We start from the raw sequence: 21,543 nt of genomic DNA, 5'->3' as shown, positions 1-21,543 counted from the left end.
TTTCAAATACCAAGGTTCTTAAAACCCTGTTCAATAGTTACGTTAGATCCAAACTTGAGTACTCTTCAATCATATGGCATCCCAACAGTCAGAAAAACAAAGCACGTCTTGAAGCGATTCAATCTCGTTTTGTGAGGTACTTAACTTATAAGAAAACCGGGCTATATCCAAAATTCGAAAAAATATACCGACCTCCTTCGTAAGCACGATATCTCATCCCTCGAAGAAAGACGTATCACCCAACTCTTGATTTTCTTAATGAAATTATTGCAAAATAATATAGACTCTGAGTATTTACTATCCCAGATAGAATTACATGTTCCAGGTAAACACACACGTCCTAGAAATATTACTTTTCATTTACTTACAGCTAGAACAAATACGCGATACATGTCACCTATTAGGAGAATGTGTTATATTTTTAACACCTATGCTGAAAGTCATCCTGAACTTGACATATTTACTATAAACAATCGTTCTCTAAGAACTATTGTGCAATCTTGCTGATGACTCATTAATTAAAATGGCCATATCTATAAATGTGTATATTTGTATGCATGCTCTAATTATATACAAACTGACTAGGTCACTATCATTAGGTAATATACCTGTTGTGATCTATTTGTAACCATAAATAAATAAATAAATAAATAAATAAATAAATATTTTTGACGCCAAAACTGTAGTAAAGATTATGTTCTGTATGCGATATCCTAAGCGTAGAACTGTTTTTCTTTAAAATCTGAAAGTGATGGAATCGAGAAAAGGTACACGATTAAATAAGAAAAACCGACATTAACACAAAATCAAAAGAAAGAAAAATCTGGATACCAGAAACGTAAAGGTGCAGAGAATAATGCACTTGTCGCAGATGGAAGTGATCCAAACCAGCGAAAGCTGCTTTTTCTACCTTCCCAAGCGGTAAAGAAAAGCTTTATATATATATATATATATATATATATATATATATATATATATATATATATATATATATATATATATATATATATATAAAATCTTTCATTCATTTCTTTGAATTTGTGGAATGTCAGGGAGAAAGCAATTTATCTGAATAGAAATAACAAGCGAAGACGTTACGCATGGTCAGTGCCGGATTAATTTGAGTGGAGGTCTCCAAGCTACTCAAAAAAATCGCCCCTCATCTAAATCGGCCCTGTTCATTCCAAAAAGGTAGTCCTGACTCTAGCCAGACCAACTCGGCATTCATCAAGGCCCTTAGGCATCATCCTCCGCGTGGTTCCTTATACTCCCAGTCCGCCTCTGACTATGCCACAGGGTGAATGTGGTAATGGTACCTATCCAAGGCCTAAGCCGCTACCTGACACCATCCTTTGCTCGGACGTTATACTGGCTGAGGGACGTTATCAAGGGCGCCGATCCTGGGGGGCGGGAGGCCCGGGATCACCCAAAGCTCATGTGTGCCCCCCTAGTGTATTTATAAATATACAATATTTGGCATAATTTACAGAGAAATCGGCGCCCTTGGACGTTATCCCTCCGGATGTTCGGTCAGCACAGCTCATCACGGGATGTACATGGCATACAATAACGATACTTACATTGCGCACTTCAGGTTCGGCAATTCTGACAATTGTCAGGGTCTTCCAAAGTTTCACAAGGACTATGCCGGAATGACGACCAGTACGACGTCTAATTCGGTTGCAACCCCGCAAAGTCTAGTCTCCAAACGTCCGCCACCTTGCAGCTACTTCAGATACGGTTATACCGCTAGCGAATACTGTGTTCTCTATGCGTGTCATTTAATGTGTGTTCTCTATGCGTGTTTTCTATGTGTCATTTAATCAACCTGGGACACTTCGTCTCGGTTCAGGCGAGTAGAAAAGTCTGATGCCGGCCCGTTGAAACTAATTTATTTTATTATAATTTTATCATATGCATGAGGACAAGTTCAACTTCTCATTGCTAGAAGTTTACCATTTTTGGTCTCCTCACCTTAACAATTTTCAACGCAAAGCATTACCGCGAAATCCAAAGGAAAAATACACTATATTTCACTATAATGGAATACTACAGTATTTACGAAAGAGTTGATAAAAACGTAATAATTTCTATTAAAGGTAACTTCTTTTTTTAAAGATAGAGTAAAATCATACCCTGTATTCTGCGTAATTTCAACACTTAACAACAAATATTGGTTTCATTTCACAGTCAAAATACAAACTATGTTTCATTTATGATTTTTACAAAGTTAATCTTACAACTAACTAGAATGCCCGTTTTTTTGAACAGGGAGAATAGGTTTACAAAAAATTGAAATCCCTTTCCCAAAGGATTTGTATTTTAATGAAAGTTTAATGACAAAAATACAGTTGAGACTCTACTTTTGGTATAAATTTTCAAAAACCCTACACCCACAGAACACGTCCTTTAATCGAATTGATATGATCAAAAAGAATAAACTTAAGATGGCTTCTAACTGTGTCACCAAAGTCATTTACAAGGGGTCAGTCGTTTTGTTGACCCTAAAAACTATGAATTAGTCACTAATCTTACTCATTCTTTAAATTCTATTTTTATCTTATCCCTACCTTCCCTTCTGCCAATATGGCTGAATTTGAACTTAAATGGCATTGGAAGCGTCACTGTTCATTCAGCGACTCCGAGAATTATAGATTGCAAACTCGTATGGATCATTTTGGATTATTTTTACATGTCACCTCTACCAACTTCCATCCTTGGACAAGTCCCACAATATTTTTGTCAGATTGCAAATCATATGTCTATCAAGTTTGGTTAAAATTGCTCCAGGAATTCTAGAGCTACGCTAGAATATACATTTATACACAGATTCGACACTAATCTCGGTCATTTGAATTATTTTATTTTTCACCCATTCTTACCCCAATGCCGATGGTTGCTCAACTTCGACTTTAAGGATATAAAGAGTGTTACGATCATCTCAGCGACACCGAAAGCTATGGATTCCACTCTAATATAGGTCGATTTCAGTTATTTTTACATGTGACCTCTTCTTACCCTCTAGAGTTACTGATGAGGGTTAAACGTGAACCTAAACAGCATCAGAAGTATAATAAATTATGCATTTTTTATATTATTTTTACACCTTCCCTACTCTCTACGTCCATAGGGGTGCTAGGACTCTCACCCACATTGGGAGCTGGACTTGAATTTTAAAGGCATCGGAAGTGTCACCAATCAACTTAGCGATCCCGAAAACTATAGATTCTATACTAATATCGGCCATTTTAGATTATTTTTACATACTATCAATTATTTCTTCCATGGGTGGTAATAAGGAGTTGAACTTGGACTTATAGGGCATTGAGAGTGTCACTATTCATTTCAGTGACCAAAAAAACTTTGGATTCTACATTAATATTGATCTTTTTGATCCTTTTCATAGTTTGCAATGGGCGCGTTAAGATTTTCGCTGGCTTGCTGAGTGATAGATAGTCTTTGTGGACAAATCCCACCTCAACCCTTCCTACAGTGATCGTAAAATAAAGGCTGCACGATTTTATTTGAAGTGGAATCTTTCAGAGTTGATTGTGGAGCAAAATAACTGCCGAATCGCAGCAATATGTGTAACACGGAATCTGATCTACTATGCGTCGGAGGTAATCTCCAAGTGACTATTAGATCAAGAGTTCTAGGAGCTAAAGTCATATCTGTCCTTCAGACAACTGCGGACGCAACATTTTAGCAAACAGTGCTGGACCACATGTTCCTGAAATGTGCAATCCTTCGTCGAAAAACGACGAATACATCAGTTTCCATGGCCTCAAATGTCCCTTATAGACAACCTGACAAGTATAGTTAATCGGGGAGCTTGCTAGTGGCTATATGATAAGCTTACGCATCTTCGTCACCAGAGACTCAGGTTCGATTCCCGGCTGAAGCCAGTGGCTCGGACTCCCCGTTAAGCTGTAGGTCCACGTATCATATAGTATCGCTGCCGAAAGGAATGTCAAACTCTAATTCATCCATATAGTTGGTCGGCACCTTATTTGTTATTGCTCCTTCGCAAACAATGAGCCTCATTCCATATGTCTTCGCAAACGTTCCAGATCACAACACAACAGAATAAGTATGGAATGCAATTTCTCATTGTAACCCATATGCTCACTGTAGCAAATTAAAGCACATATTTTGCGTTGTTTGAAGCAAAACGCTATGGAATGAGGTCAAATGTCAACATCTTGTAGATTCGCATATGAGCAGCGTGGCAGAGGCACATCCAACGCCTGTTTCATTCGATGCCACGTAGCTCCGATAGCAGCACGTGGAGGCTTTACTGAGTTATTATGGTTAGAGGTAGTGAATAAAGTTTAGAAGTTGTAATCATTTCTATATAGCAATGTTACGAATCAGTGATTAAAAAAATGTATTTCAATTTCACACACATGTTTTTCCTGGCGTTGAAATGTTCATAAATAGCAGTGTCTGCAATTACATTAAATTTTATCTAACTATAACTAAATATTTAAATATTTTATTCTGTGTTCAAATTTAAGAGTGTGCAAGAGAGGGAGGGAAAGAGAAAAAGAGAGAGTTCATCCATTCTTTAGTTTTATACACATCTATAACAATGGCATATACCTACCCTAGTAGCAAGAAAGCTTTCAGCCAGTTGGCGCGTGGTTGGCTTTTGGCTTTCTACGCTTGCACTTGAAACGCATGCTTTCATACAATCGCCTTTTGTTGTACTTGCAAGTGATGCTTTAGATCGTTCGCAGAGCGTCATAGCATCACTGGCCGTTTATTGGCCATTGACTAGACTTATAAAACGCTTGTCAAGCTTGAATGGAACACTGAATGCAAGATTGCCTCCATGTAACTTCCTTACTGGAATCCAGCTTGCGGCACGCTTGCACGTTTTCCAATAAAACTGGATGCAAGCTTGGCCGACTTGCAATTAAAGTTTCAAGCAAGCGTTTTGCAAGTTGTCTCTGCTACTAGGGTATGCAGTTTGATATTCCACCAAGAGACTGCATAGTAAAGAAAAGCGTAGGGCCAAGTGACCAATTTATCATATTTTTCTAAGTCTTCATATCCAGCCGGACCAGATTTTTGTGTGTGTGTGTGTGTGTGTGTGGAAAATCGAATAATTGGAACATCTAAATGTAATTAAACTGAGACTTCGATCAATGATAAATCTCCTGAAAAGAAATGAAATATTTTGTTTACTCACACGATCATGCCCTTTAGGCTAAGGGAGATGATGATTAAAACAAGTGAGTGATGATGGAAGAATTAGCGGAATGAAAAATTGGGAGGAAACGGGAGTATCCCTAGAAAATCCATGGACACGATGTTGTCCACCACAAATTTACTTAGTGTGGGATCGAACCAGAGACCCCAAGCACCAGAGATAATCTCTCTACCACTGAATGACTGAGCCCTGATGATAAATCTTCTGTTCGTAATTGCCTTATAGTTATATTGTCTACATAAAGTTGATAAGCCAGAAATTTCAGTCGTAATAAGGAAGTCGGGTTGAAGAAATAAATAGTCCGAAATGACTGGGCATTTATCTATTCAGAGGAAGGGATTTCAAACTTTTAAATATACTTACTACCTGCTGAAGAGCAGGAAGCCAAACCATCCATCTAGTTTAATTGTCCAACTTGAAACTAAAACTAACTTTTGGGCTTAAAAACATTTAAGATTTTCTAGCTAAGTAATCACTTTTAAAAAGTGGAACATCCAGATGTCCCGAAATATGTTCTCGGGACACCGGCACATCTAGCAGAAAACGGGACTTCCGTGTGAAATCAGAACGTCTGATGTTGGTCAGCTAATGTTATATCAACATATGGCTTGTTTGACTGTAGATACCTAGTAGATACCTAACTTTCGAGAGCTATGCTATGGAAATGTATAGGATGCATCAGAAAACCATATGCTCTTGGGTGCATCTTTTCTGAATTTATTAGTTAAATTTGTTATTTCGTCTTCCACTCTATACATCGGTACCGGTATATATGGAAGTATTGGGGGGTACCGTGCCTCAGTTATGCCGATGGGTGCAGCCGAGGTGGTCTGAGGCGTAGGCGGATGATTGAGGGGTGAAACACATTGGGGATTCGAGTCCCTTGTAGTGGAATCTTAATTGATTTCGATGTTTCTTTGTTCGTATCCCTGTCGAGTCTAATAGTCATGAGCACTTTTGAAGAGGGAAAATAAGAATTAGGAAGTTTGAGATGTTTATGTTTAAAAGTAGTAGAATGCTTACCTCTGGTTCGTTGGTCCGGGATCATTGGTTCGTTGAATTGATTTTGAGTTTAATGTTACGTTCAGAAGCGAAGCTATATGAGACGTGGACCTACTGTTTAACGTAGAATCCGAACCACATAAGCTCCTATCGTAAACCGATCGCGGGCCTCCCACAACAAAGGCGTGTACGCTAACGGTCCTTTGTTCGATCCCCGCCAAGTAAATTTGTGGTGGACAACAACGTGTCCGTGGGTTTTCTTGGGGTACTTCCATTTCTTCCCACATTCTCATTCCACCAATTATTCCATCATCATTCATTTATCTTAAGCATCCGTCCCCCTTATCCTAAAGGGCATAATCATGGGATATTAAGCTGAAAAAAAGAAAATATTATTGGTTGCGTAATAGAATATTTCTGTCAAATCATTACAGAAAAATTATTCTTTTAGTTATTAATAATATTAAAACAAATTACGTATCTAAATCTTAGCACAATATATTTGTTAATAAAAGAAGCACATAGATGAACATGTCAAGAATTCAATATGTGCAAGCATTCATGATGAAAGAAACGCTTCGCCACTGTGCACAACCTACCTCACTTGACGATGGTCGATCAATAACTAGATTGCTCAACTCTCTCTCTTCCTTTCTTCCACATTTGCACACACACACACACAATGCCACATCCAGAAACACGCCTGCTAATCCAGGCCATGCTCCGCCGATGAACCAGTTGTAGGAAAATGCTCGGCCGCCGGTGCAAAGAATTTCCTATTAGTAGAAGTTCTCATCAGCTTCTCTGCAATAACTCAACGCCTTATTCATCGTCTATATGACTATTTGCAGCATTTAGTGTTCCTCACTCAATGATTGTTCATGTGGAATTGGAGCGGTAGCAATAGCCCCAGGAGGCAGGGCTCACAAGTTGGTATTTTCTCTGCTTTCAGGAGCATTATCCTCGGAGGTAGGCAATACATTGGAATATTGGAATTGCATGAATAGAAACTGTAGTCAATACTTTATATATTTCTCATAGTTTAGTATCATAAAATACAATTCAAGCAGATACGCTCAATAATAGGTAATTGTGAAAATATTATTATAAAAATAATATTTAAGTATTTCAAAAGAGTTGTAAAGAAACAACTTAGTTCAATCCATAATTAATTGATTCCATTCTGTATAAAGGGAGTACATTTATATTGTGAACGATACTTCAGATTTGATATTTTCGAGCTTTGAAACTTAAAGAAAAGTGTTAATTAAATTAAAGAAGTGTATTAACATTATTTCAGTATATAATACACACTTGAATAGTTTAGTTTTAATTAATGTTACATATATGTAATTTGTTCTTCGTCTTATTTAAGATACTTAATAAACTTGAGATGCAATTCCAATACTAGTCTCTAAATGAAATAAAGTGAAACATCATATTAATTGTTTCTACTACTATATTAGCGCGATTTCAAGAGAAGACGAATAAATTAAAATGAGTGACAAAATTAATATTTGAAGGATCTAAAGTGAGCTGAGAAAACTTACACATTATTTAACCAAGAAGTCCATGGGAACTTCGTTTCACAATTGAACGTTCATCACTCAACTATCTTAACCAAAATAGTTTAAATTAAAAAAAAAATCATATCTTTTTCGAATGTTATATGTCACAGCTTATAAACAACTATTGTTGATTGATTGTAATGGGAACGTCAGTAGCTGGCTATTTGTCCCAGTTAGGAAGGAAAGAGTATTGTATTGAGTTAAAATATGCTATATCGATTGTGTTCTTTTAATATAGCTCGTTTTGATGGTAGAAACGTTACAGTGACCTAGTTTACCAAGACGTTGATTTTTTGTTATATTTTCCTTTCTTTCAAACGCAATACTTCATCAGAAGCAATTATATTCCTTTTTCCTCTGACGGAGATGAGAATTATGAAATGAAGCAAAGTTTTAAGTCATTGATTGAGAAGATAAGGTCATTCAACTTTATAGAGGCACGCAACTCATTCACGTAACTTGGCGTGCTTATAATCTTTTATCGTAGTTCAAGAACAAGTAACGTCTCTGCTAAGCAGTAAATATTAGCGTATCTTCTTTAGTTCTCCGTTTGGGCAGCTCGACACTATTTCATACAATACTAGAACAATCCAAGTATCTCACTTAAAAATTAAAACTACATGGAAGTAGTTCCTGAGAGCCTAAATTTACTAATAATAATCTGTAGAAGTTCCTTGTTATTTCTTAAGGGATATCTTTTCTAGAATGAACGTGTACTACGAGCAGCAAAAACAATATGTGATCCTTAAAATCTATCCGTTGCTTGTAGGAAGTCGTTTGCAATTGAATCAGACATAATGTACTCAAAACAGATGGGAAAGAAACCAAATTGATTTAGCTTAAAACAAGTAGGAAGCAGAGAAAAGTAATTTCTCTTTTTTATATCCCTGATGTTCTATCTGCTTCTACTGCTGTCAGCTAATCAGGAGATCAATTACAACATGTCTCTAATGACTCGTATTTATGATTTTTTTTCCTTAGTAGAATAATATGTTACTTATTACGTTATCTTAAACATGTTCAGATGTAGACCCAGTTGACTAGACTTTATGTCCTATCAAGAGTACCTTTCAGTGATAACGTGGTTTTCTGAAACTACTTGGTTAATTTTAACGATCACTTTAACAATTACAGAGTTATTCAGACAATTCAGTAAAGAGATTTCGTAAAACATTTTAAATGTGGCTTCTGTCGGCCTTTGATGTTATTTTCAGTATGAAATATATAAAACCAATTGAATACATTTTGTTGAGCTTTAAAACGTGTACGTACAATTGATGTTAGAGAAATAACGGTACATTCAATAAATATTCATAGTCCTAATTAGCTCAACTGATAGACACAGTCACACGTATATATATAAAATACTTCTGAGGGTTGTACGTTGTCTGACAGAAAGTATGCGGTGCGGTTAGGGCAGGTACTGAGACCGAGCTGAACATTTATCTAAACATAAAAATGAAAGTCACTATGTTTGTGACATAACTCTTGAACCACCCGACCGATCTCTATCATATTTTCAGCATAGATGAGGTTTGAGTCTGGGATTTTTTCCGTCACTTCACTTTCACGGTGCAACTTAGGGGAGCGTTATATATATATCGAAAATGACCGATATTATTATCGAATCCATAGTTTCGGGGTCACTGAGATGAACAGTGACACTTGCGATGAAGTTTAAATCCAAATTCAGCCCCACAACTTGAGTGAGGGGGAGGGGGATATACAGGGTGGCCCATTTTAATCTTTCCACGGAAATATCTAAAAAATGGTTGAACATAAATGAACCGAACAAAAACTCAAATAGGAAATGCCATAAGGCGCATCGAATGATGTTGTCGCAGTACCCGCCCTTCATGAGAATCCAGGGCCCAACTTTAAAATTTTAAATAAAAACATGGAGCAGGTGATACCGCGTTCGGTAGATCTTTAAACACTTAAAAGCATTGTGGCAAAGGATTTTTCATATCAATCACCGTATTCAAAATGGCAACCAAGAAATGGTGCCGTTATCAGATAAAACGCCCAGTACCACTTATATGAAAACGGTCGGAGATAAATGAACGGAACAAAAAGTGAAACAGGAAAATGGCATAGATACGTCGAGTGATGTCGCCGTGACCCCCAGGGCCACATTTCATGGGAGCCCAACTTCAAAATTGTCAATGGAAGCATGGGTCAAGTGATATCTCGTTTGGTGGATCTTTAAAAACTAAACAGCGTTATGGCAAAATAATTTACGTATCGATCACCGTATTCAAAATAGCCGGCAAGACACGGTGCCTGTATCAGATAAAACGTCCAGTACCAGTAATATGAAAACAGTTGAACATAAATGAACCGATCAAAAACTCAAATTGAAAATGCCATAGGGCACATAGAATGGTATTGTCGCGGTGTCAAATGGACTCACTTCATGGAGCCCCAGGGCCTAATTTCAAAAGTATAAATGGAAACATGGGGCGAGTGATACCTCGTTCGATAGATATTTAAAAAGTAAAGAATGCTATGGCTAAATATTATTCATATGGGTCACAGTTTTCAAAATGACCACGAAAGCATGGTACCTGTATCAGATAAAACGTCCAGTGACCAAAGAATGAAAACGGTTAAAGATAAATGAAGAGAACAAAAATTCGAATAGGTATTCATAAAGGGTATTTATCATTCTACAGCTTGAGAATGTTGCAACAGAGGAAAAGATGATTAGAGTATGAATGCCATAATGCAAGGGAGGATATCTAACTTAATTCCTAGAATATTAACGCTCCAACCTTCCTCCGTAAGTAGGTGAAGCTTGAAGGAGCGGTGAATTTTCAAATAAGAACCTTAGTTTTTGTAAATTCAATCTACGCAACAAAATTATCTGAAATATGTCTTTTTTAGAGATAGATGACTCTGTAAGTTGTTCTCTGAACCCCCATTAAAGACGGCTCTGGGTGGCACCGCGATAACACCATTCGATGTGCCCCACAGCATTTTCTATGCTTCACTTTTTGTTCTGTTCATTTGCCTCCAACGATTTCGTATTAGTTTTACTGGGTGTTTTATCTCATACAGGCACCATGTCTTGGTGGACATTTTAAAAACGGTGACTCATATGAAAAAAAAAAATCTTTTGACACAGCGCTGTTTAGTGTTTGAAGATCTATCGAATAAGGTATCACTCGACCCAAATTTCCAATTAATATTTCGAAGTTCTGCCCTGGGCCCCCATGAAAGGTGGTCCTGGAGGTCACCGCTACAAATTCATTAGTAGTATCTCATGCTGTTTTCCTGTTTCACTTTTTGTTCCGTTCATTTATCTCCAACCGTTTTCATATAAATGATCAGTGGCGGATTACCAAATAGGCCCACTAGGCACGTGCCTAGGGGCGGCAACTCTTGGGGGCGGCAAATCTTTTCTCCAGAATACATAAAAAAGTCTTACGTACGCAGTAACAATTTAGACCTTTGAAACCAATGTTTCAAATCAATGGTTTGCAACACTTTCGCTTCATGCGAAAGAAACCTTGGTGTATCGTATATGTGTTATCGAGAAATGTTTCGTCTGCTCTGCCTCCTTCACATTCGGATTGAGGCGTCAATCACTTCGTTTTTTTAACCCGTGCTGTGACTTTTATCGCTTGCAATGACAATAATGCAAGCCACCCACCCAATCTTAATGGTTTGTTTTTGTAAATAAACTGTCGATTTCTCACCACCCTTGCGAAACTAATGACTAGACGACAAAGAAGACTGATTGTTTGAAACTATAAAAGACAGAGCGAAAGAAAATACAGTCGGTCATTTTTGAGACTACTGTTAAGTGAGTTGGTGCATCTTTCGCATGGGCCTAAAAAGTGGTTGTTTCGTAAGTGTGTTATTAATCTATTCGGAGATACTTCTATTATATGCAGACGAGTATTGGTGCTTTGCAATAAATTATTACGCAGATATCTAATTCGATGCAACTAGTTTTTGCCTTACTGTATTTTCTGGTGCATTCAGTTGGTTGTTAGTGTGTTTGAGATTTGGTGGGTTTTTTAATATATTTTTTTACTTTTTTTATCCAGCAACATGAACAAACAAAATTAAGTGGTGCGCCTTATCGTAAACTTGCAAACGAAAAGCATGGAAGAGAAGCAACCTTACAGAAAAAGCATGGTACAGTGGATACATTTTCTTAGGCGAAAGGACAAGTGATTTTCGAAAGCAATTCAGTAACTGAGGTGGAAGAGGTTACATCGGGTATTGTGAAACACCCTTCTGTTCCCCATGTAGACGCAGGCTGAAAGGTGTAACTATCTTTGTTATTTTGTCCTGATCTACTGTTTGGACAACAAACTGTCTTTAAATTTAGATTTTTATTCAGATTGCAAGTTCGGAAACACGACGGTGTGGCCCTCGGAAGAAAGTGAATATAATCGGATGTAGTCGATAAATCGGTTGTATACTGTACACAAGTTAAGTTATAGATAACAATATTTAAAGTAAGTATACTAAGCAAGTGACAGACTGTTATAGCTATGTAGCATGAACGTACCATCCAACGACCATAATATCAATGTGAGCATATCATCTCAGTTGCAATTCATACAATCTTAATCCTTTCCACTTAACCTCACATATATATATATATATACTAATACTATTGCTTCTGTTTATCGTTGCAATACTATAGTAATATACCACTATATAATCATACGTATACTTAATTAATATATATTTAATCTTCTTTTCAGAAACATTTATATTAGCCAACGGAGAAATCTGAATTACAACATAAGTGAATAAGTACATTGATAAGATTTAATGGACTGGTGATAAAACATCAGATGGTCAAGCGCACATGTCTTCAGAAATCATTTCTTGAACTATATATGTTGAATTTAAGCAGTACATCCGATATATTTTTGTACAACAAATGTTATCTTTAGGATTCCGAAAGGATATTATTTTATAGACACATCATTTTCACAGACCTCTTATGCCAAATCAAACAAAATAATTTCAAAGTAATTTGTCGTTATCTTTTCTTTTACGACGACTACACAATGTATCATGGTATATTTTTTATCATTCTTGGTTACAAAACTTTCAAAGGTAATTTATATCTGCTAGAAAGTCCATTGTGCAGTATCCTAGGTGCAGATAAAGAATACCATATCCTATTACCAGAGACATTAATAAAAATGGAATATGAATTTCACTGCACATAATATAAGTTAATTAACAAATAATAAATGAAAATAAACAAGTACAGATTGAGATAATGTCGGCAAATAACAAAAAATAAAATAAACATAAATCAGTCGACATTTGAAAGTTGAAATAAAACTGCACATTACAAAATTATTCTGAAACATTACTCTGTAAACGGATCGGCTGAAACGGTCCGTTACACGGGTGAACTCTGTGAAACGAAAAATGTTGACAATATTGTGGGTTTAGTGTAGGTAGAAAGTGCACTTAAAGTAGTGTCTCCTCAGTTCGTAGGAGTTAGTGATTGTGATAGTGAGAGCGCAAATTTTGTTAGTGAAGATCCTGCCGATTAGTATCTGAATGAGTCTACAATTGACATTCTTCTAAGACATGGAATTAATCAGAATACTGTAAACGATATCTCTAAATTGCAAAGATTCATAGTAGGCAAGTCAAGATTTTTAAATAAGAGTGCTTTTTTCTTTCGTAAAGTTGTAAATAGCGAATCGATTTTGCGGAATTATTTGGTATATTTGTGTAGCACTGGCGCTGTTTATTGTGCAGTATGTAGGTTGTTCAAATCAAGACAAAGATCGAAACTCACGGCATTTCAGACTAGAAAAACATTTCAAATATTCTAGCATCACACGAAAATTCTGAACACAAAAACTGTGAGTTGGCACTCTTAACAATGGAGAAATCTGTTGGGACCTTGGAGAACCATTTTAAATCACACATTCAGACAGAACATACGTACTTGGTCAGTGTCTTAAGAAGAGTTTTTTCTGTCGTAAAGAAGTTGACAAGTCGCGGGCTTCCTTCGTGGTCACGATGAAAAATTCAATTCTCTGCACAAAGGGCAATACCTGATTGCCGAGTTTGATCCATTTCTTGCGAAACACATTGAACTGTATGGAAATCCGGGGAAAGGTCATACAAGCTACTTGTCTTCTACAATTTGTGATGAAGTTATTGAAGTACTTGCTGATAGAGTGAGAAAATAAATTATTAATGACATAAAACAAAGCAAATATTTTTCCATAATAGTTGATTCAACTCCAGATATTTCGCATACTGATCAGTTATCGTTTGTGTTAAGATATGTGAATGAAGAGGATAAACCTGTTGAAAGTTTTTTTTTTCGTTGCTACCAAATCCAGCTCACAAGTCTTAAAATCTAGCCGAAGCTGTAATAGATATTTTGACCAGACATTCTATTAACCTTACTAATTGCAGAGGTCAGTCGTACAATGATAGCAATATGTCGGAGGCATATACAGGTTTACAGGCTCGAATTAAAGGAATAAATTCTAAAGCGTATTATGTGCTCTGCGCAGCTCATTCTTTGAATTTGGTCGGAAGTAGTGCAGCAAGCAGTTGTAGGGAAGCATGTGCTTTTTTCAATATGCTTCAAAATATTTAATTTTTTTCCAGTTCAACAAAACGCTGGAACTTACTTGCTTCTTTCGTGTATCCAGGAACGAAAATACTCACAGACACGTTGGTCAGCACGAGAGGAGGCTTGAACATGTATATATGAAAACTGGGATATAGTAATTCAGACCCTTATTCATGTAAGCGATGATCCTTTTGAGAAACCTCTAGTTCGGCCTTATCCCTCTTGAATCAACTAAGCAGGCTGGAAACAGCTTTCATGATCACTTTTTGGAATGACATATTGCAAAGATTCCAGAGTGTCACCGTGAAATTACAAAGTGTCAAGAATTTACAAGAATTCAACATGTACTACAATAGTACATGTTGAATCACTTATGAACTTTATAACTTCTCTTCGTGACATGTTCGACTCTTATGAGCAAAAATCCATGGAGAAAATTGATATGGATTACGAGTGTAGTTATAAAAGGTTTAGAAAACGTAACATTCAAGCCGATGAAGTAAGAAAAAATGAGGTTGTTCTAACAGGAAGAGAAAACTTTAAAGTTGAGGTGTTTCTTCCTATTCTTGACAAATTGCACGTTGAATTAATTAGAAGAAAGGAAAACTATAAAATGATGTCTGATAACTTCATGTTTTTTAGTAAGTTTCTGCAAAGTTCTTGTGTCATTTCGGAGCGCACAGCCAACCTTCAAGCTGCAAATGAAACTGATCTCGAATCAACATTTTCAAATGAATGTGTGCATTTTGCGGGACTTTTGAAAATTAGAAGAATCTGTGACTCACCAGCAGAAATGTTAGCATTTATACGGAAAGAAAAGTTGCATTCTGTGTTTCCAAATGTGGAGATTGTATTAAGAATATTTTTGTGTACTGCTGTAACAAACTGTTCAGCTGAACGTTCGTTTTCGGTTCTAAAAAGATTGAAGACTTATCTCCGTTCAACGATGTGTAATAAAAGACTGGACGAGTTATCTATTCTCCACATCGAAGCAGACATCTTTATGATGGACACATCAACTTTGAAGAACTTATATACGAGTTTGCAGCAATCAAATTGAGGCGGAAGCACCTTCATTTATGACTCGTGAATTTAATTTCTCAACACATTACATCATTTTAGGTATAGCATATAGTTTTAGGTATAGCACATAGGATAACACATAAAATGAATTGTCTGTACTAGGCCTATTACTTTTATTATTGATTTGTATACTTTGCTTCTTATTTCAGTATGTTCACTAATTTTATATTAGCCTTAAATACTACAAATACTATTTTTCTTTTGAGAAGGGCGCACATTAAATTTGTGCCTAGGGCGCCGACGGAGCTTAATCCGCCACTGTAAATGATACTGTACATTTTATCTGATTCAGGCACCATGTCTTGGCGGCCATTTTGAAAACGGTGATCGATATGAAAAATCTTTTGCCATTATGGTTTTTAGTGTTTGAAGGTTTATCGGACGAGGTATCACTCGCTCCATGTTTCCATTTAAAATTTTAAAGTTGAGCCCTGGGTCCCCCTGAAGGGCGGCCCTGAGAGGCACTGCGATAAGACCATTCGATGTCCCGCACGGCATTTCCTATTTGAGTTTTTGTTCGGTTTATTTGTGTTTAACCATTTTTAGATACTTCCGTGGAAATATTAAAATGTGCCACCCTATATAAAAATGATCAAAAATGACCGGTATCAGAGAGCACTTTAGTAATAATAAAAAGCGACTAGTTAACGGAACACATTACTAATTTTTCTTATTTTAACCTAGAAAAGCGGGTAATTGACGCTAGTTCGATATAAATGGAGACGAGACCGAGACTTAATTGCGATGAAACCGGGGCCGAAACAGAACCTTGTAATTCGACACGAAGCTAAACCTAGTCTCGGTCTCGTCTTGCATATTGACAAAATAAATCTGAAATTACCATAAATCAAAATTCGTAACTTAATAAATTAAATTATATGAAAGATAGTAGAAAGTTTTCCTTGGATAGCTGCAGTCATGGGCATGCATAGGGAAAAAGAAGGGTAAACGTCTCCTCTGATCAGTTGGTGTACGAAAGCAGCACACAATTTTGAATTAGGGATCAATATATTCTCATTTCAATTATTTTAATTACTCAAAAATGCAAAGATAACATATTTTGAATTTTAATTTTGTAAATCAAACACATGAGGTCTTAACTTCCCATCATTATTTTTCTCACACTTCAAGAAGCTAATTTTATTTCTAGTTGTGCTGTATTAAAAGCTATTCTTCAGGGAAAGACAATTTTCGCATTTTTTACTGTAAACATTTGTGTAGGTAATAATACGAACTTTCCTTTGAAACAGAGAATAAAAATAATCAGAATGGAACTGAGAAAGAACAGGAATTCCAAAGAGCATGAAAATCTGAAGAGTATAAGATTAAACCGAAGAATCGGTCACAGCCCTCAAAATGTGCAACAAATTGTATATTAATGTTGCTAAAAATTTTATTTTACTAATCAATAAAAGTGGTGAAAAGTTTCTCTTTCTGTCTACCTGGACTGAACAGGTAATTTGAGATATAATTCCAACATTTGTAGTGAAGTTAGAAATTCTATGTTAGCAACAGCAATATCTTTTGAGAAGGTAATGTAAACTACATCACATATGACTCTACTAGTCTGAGGGTATGACTACATGCATTTGAGTTTCCTCCTATTTTGTTTTCTAGCAACATCGCTTCGTTAACATTTTTAAGCGCATTGTCAACTTCTCTCTGAAGTTACAAAATTATTTCGTTGTCTGTAGGATTTCAAAGATTATGAACTTAATTTCTGGCAAATTAAATATGTGAAAGACAAATACCTGTACGTTAAATTTGTATTACTACATTATTAAACAAATGTTTTATATATTCACGAAATAAGGAAATCTATTCCTTATGTTTACTCTGCAATATTCTTAATGCACTTACTTAATTCGATAGTTATAGTTCAGAACAGTTACATGATTAAAAATATTATATTTTTTTGAAAGTATCCTCCATGTTAGTATAGTGTCCAGCTTCCGCTCCTTTGTTGCGCGAATCCCGGTGGGAGAGCCTTAAAATTTGAACGCACTACAATGGTACAAATTCCAGCTTAAACTGTTGGTCCAAGTACCAATTAGCCTTGGTGCCGAAAATATACGCTAATCTTCAATAAATCGGCCCATTTAATGAGAGTAGAATGTAAAAGTTGGTTCTCCATTGTGGTCAGATCAATATGGCCTACGGGCAGGGGCGGATCCAGAGGGGGGCGATCGGGGCGATCGCCCCCCCCCCACAAGAGGAAACTTTCTTATTTTATATATAAATAAACCCATCCATAACAAGTTTGGAGCTCTTAAAAGTAGCAGTATTACCGCCGACCGCCCCCCCAGAAGTCCGTCCTGGATCCGCCCCTGCCTACGGGTGGTGTGAAGGTAAGACTCTACACTATCATGAAGTGAGGTGGTCAGCACACGCTTCAGTCATTCCCATTGTCATGATTCTCCAGGTATCGATTTAACAGCAGCTGAGCCACATTTGAAACAGGATAAAACGGGAGAATAAACCCTACTCCATAGGATATTAAAACCAAACCTTTCGGTTAGTAGAAGCTCACTTACTGTGTCATCACGGTTATTATTTTATCAAAAAGTTCCGTAAACGGGGAGGAATGTTGTTTTAAACTTTCAAATAGTATATTAATACTTTATCAAATTATTGTATATTCTGGAAGTTTGTGTGCATCTTCTTTTGATCTTACAAGTTAGAGTAAGCTATCACGCTATCACAACCATTGGTCATATGTTCATTTGTACCAGGGGCTTTCTAAAAATATAGCTGGCAGTAATTGACAATTACTTATCGTCCTTCCGGGTGCAGAATAAGACAGGTTCAATATTACATAGACCTATTGGACTTCTTTCAGCAAACATTTCTGGGTACGCGCCAACAACATTACTTTGCAAGTAACATAGAGAAAAGATGTTGTATCGCTTCACCCCATCGAAAGGGGTGAAGTGATACAGATATTTATAAGGTGTATCACATTAATGTAGCAACAAGAATAATATGAGACAAACTAGAAGGTTAAAATAATAATAAAACTAGGTTTGTAAATGTTACATACTGTATTAGTTTATACTGGAAGTATCACATAATATACAATTGAAGGGGATATATATCGGGTGTTCTAAAAATGGCGCCCACGGACTATAGAGCACTATTCTACAAATCAAAACGAATCTATCTATCTATCTATCTATCTATCTATCTGTATACATATATATATATATATATATATATATATATATATATATATATATATATATATATATACAATTATACAATTGTATACCTTTCGGGTCCTCGTCTGGAGACCCGAATTGCACTATGTGGCAACGTCACAGATAAAGAACCATAGAGAAGATCTACCAATCCATCAAAGGGTTGCATCGATTGTTTCCAGATGACAGTTAAAGTCGATAGACGTCGACACTAGCATCACTTATTAGTGTAGGAGTCGATGTAACTGTTTGATGGATTTGTAGAGGAATGCTAATGATTCCAAGTTAATCTGCGACGTTGCCACATAGTGAAATTTTGATTCCCCATAGCTCCTTAAGGAGGTCTAGGAGGGTATTCCATCATATAATATTTCTGCTTTATTTTGACCTTTAGAATAGCGCCTTGTGGTCTGTGGGTGCCATTTTTAGAACACCCGATATATGAGACATTCAGTATCGAAAACTGCCAAATCCATTTTTTTTTTATTTTTTTTTTACCGAAATTGAATTATATGTCGCTTCTTATATGTTTGATCTAAATGAATTCCATAGAAACGGAATTTTGTTTAAAAGCTTGATATTTTATACTAAAACCTAGTTCAAATATGGGACTTTGTACGAGTGTATATGAAGCTTCACTGCACGTTTTGCGACATTATTCGAAACTAAGCGAAATGTATGTGGAGGATTTTGATACTAGGCGCCTCATATATGAAATGGACTTGAAATGCAGTCCTAGACGTCATAAATGGTAGTAAGTGGAACATTACACCATTCCGTGTGCAGTACATTACTCAGTTCTGTGAGAGAGGATGGAGACCGAAATCTACTGAGGTTTCGTGTGTCCAAAACTGACCACAGAGGTTCAATCATGTTCAGGTCCGAAAATTGGACGGGCCAGGAGCAGCGTTTCAACTTCATTCCAATGTTCCTGAAACATTGAGGAGTTATATAGGACCAATTTTGAGCAGTTATATAGGGAAGTGGTATCTGCTAACTGGGAAATGGTAGCTGATAGTTCTTCGGTTGACGAGGCCGTTGGTGTTTTTCAAAAAATAATGAATGATATTTTTAACAAGTGTGTACCACGTAAGAAAATTAATAAGAAATATCCTGTTTGGTTCACGCCTGACATGATCAAATTTATAAAGAGTAAAGAGCATCATCTAAGAATATGGGAATCGGGGATATTACGTATCATTCAAATAAATTTAAAGAACTAGAGGCAATATTTAAATGGGAATTTTCAAGCGCTCATGAAAAATACGTAAGCGATTGCGAATCCAATATTCTTGTGAGTCCAAAATCTTTTTGGACTTACGTTAAAAACAAGAAAAAAACGTTATTCCAGAAATACAACTCTGAACTATGAAGAACGTCAATTAAATACCAAAATAGATATCGCTAATCATTTATGCAACGCTTTCAAGTCTCATATAATAAATCTGAGTATTATCTTGACCCTTTATCACATCATGGTAACTCTGATCTGCTTAATCAGTTCACATTTTCTCAGATTGAAGTCAAAGAGGTCGTAGATGCTATCAAGCGGTTAGGCCTCAAACCTCCCCAGGACCTGACAAAATCCCATCATATATAATTAAGAGTTGCTGCCATTTACTTAAAGATCCATTGCAGGCCATATTTAATAAATCACTAGCTAGTTCACACTTCCCAACAAACTGTAAAGTTGCTGATATCTGTCCAATTCCTAAAGCTAGTAGAAATAATACTGATATGAAAAGTTATAGACCAATAGCTATAATCTCTGCACTTGCTAAAATATTTGAAATTATTATTCAGACAAAAATATATTCCCATGTCTCTCCTATTATTTCGCGAAGTCAACATGTTTTTATACCCAGAAAATCAACGGGAACTTATCTTGCCGAGTTCACTCACTTATTAGCAAGAGAAATTGAGAATAAAAATCAAGTTGACATAATTTATACAGAATTCAGTAAGGCATTCGATATTATTAATCACGATATTCTTCTTAATAAGCTGGTAACTTTTAATTTTTCTCATACTTTACGTAAATATTTTTCCTCATATCTCCGTGAACGCAGACATCGTATTCGCTACAAAAATGTTCTGATCACTGAATTTTTAGTTCATTCAGGTATTCCACAGGGCTCAAACTTAGGACCTTTGCTGTTCCTCTTATACATTAATGATTTACCTGAAGTAATAAAGTCACAAAAACTGTTATATGCAGACGATTTAAAAATTTACCGTGTCATACATTCGGAAAGAGACTGCATAGATTTGCAGAATGACATCAGTAAACTTCATGAGTGCTGTGAAATTAACAAGTGAATACTAAACATTGAGAAGTGCAGTGTGATATCTTATAGGAGAAAAAGATATTACATGGAATTTGAGTATCATGTTAATGACATACCACTGCAAAGAGTTGACCAAATAACTGATCTTGGCGAATCAATAAGATCAAATCTCTCTTTTGATACTCACCTAAATCGAATTGTAAATGAGTCTTACAGAAATCTTGGATTTGTAATGAGACTTAAAGTTCTATATGATGCATATATACGTACCAAACTAGAATTCGCGTCCATAATAGGGAATCCTAGTGCACAAAAATAAACACACCAATTAGAATGAATTCAATCAAAATTTGTTCGCTATTTAATATATAAAGACATGGGGATCTATCCTTGATATTAAAAATGTCTTGAACTGAAACCAAGCTATTCAATGTATTCTCTTGAAGCAAGAAGAGCTAATTTCCTTCTGTGTTTTCTGCATAAACTTATACATAATGAGATAGATTAGCGAATATTATTGTCCGAAATGACCCTTCATGTTCCGTACAGGAAAATGCGCTCGCGGCTACAAATACTTCATGAACCACCCCAGCGTACTAATGCATTA

At 36.1% G+C, this 21,543-nt stretch overlaps 1 protein-coding gene across 1 annotated transcript in view; it reads left to right on the top strand.

The window, feature by feature from the left end:
- Positions 1-6,825: 6,825 nt before the first annotated feature.
- LOC145668036 (UPAR/Ly6 domain-containing protein qvr-like) overlaps positions 6,826-21,543 on the top strand; it is a 72,861-nt gene continuing 58,143 nt past the window's right edge. The window contains exon 1 of the mRNA XM_081735505.1: positions 6,826-7,186. Within this exon, the coding sequence (XP_081591631.1) occupies positions 7,099-7,186 (88 nt within the window). The 5' untranslated portion in view covers positions 6,826-7,098. The remainder of the gene's footprint in view (positions 7,187-21,543) is intronic.

Source organism: Thermobia domestica, chromosome 13 (genome assembly GCF_964235325.1).
Source record: "Thermobia domestica chromosome 13, izTheDome1.hap1.1, whole genome shotgun sequence".
Classification (NCBI taxonomy): domain Eukaryota; kingdom Metazoa; phylum Arthropoda; class Insecta; order Zygentoma; family Lepismatidae; genus Thermobia; species Thermobia domestica.
This window is presented reverse-complemented; position numbering and strand designations above follow the sequence as displayed.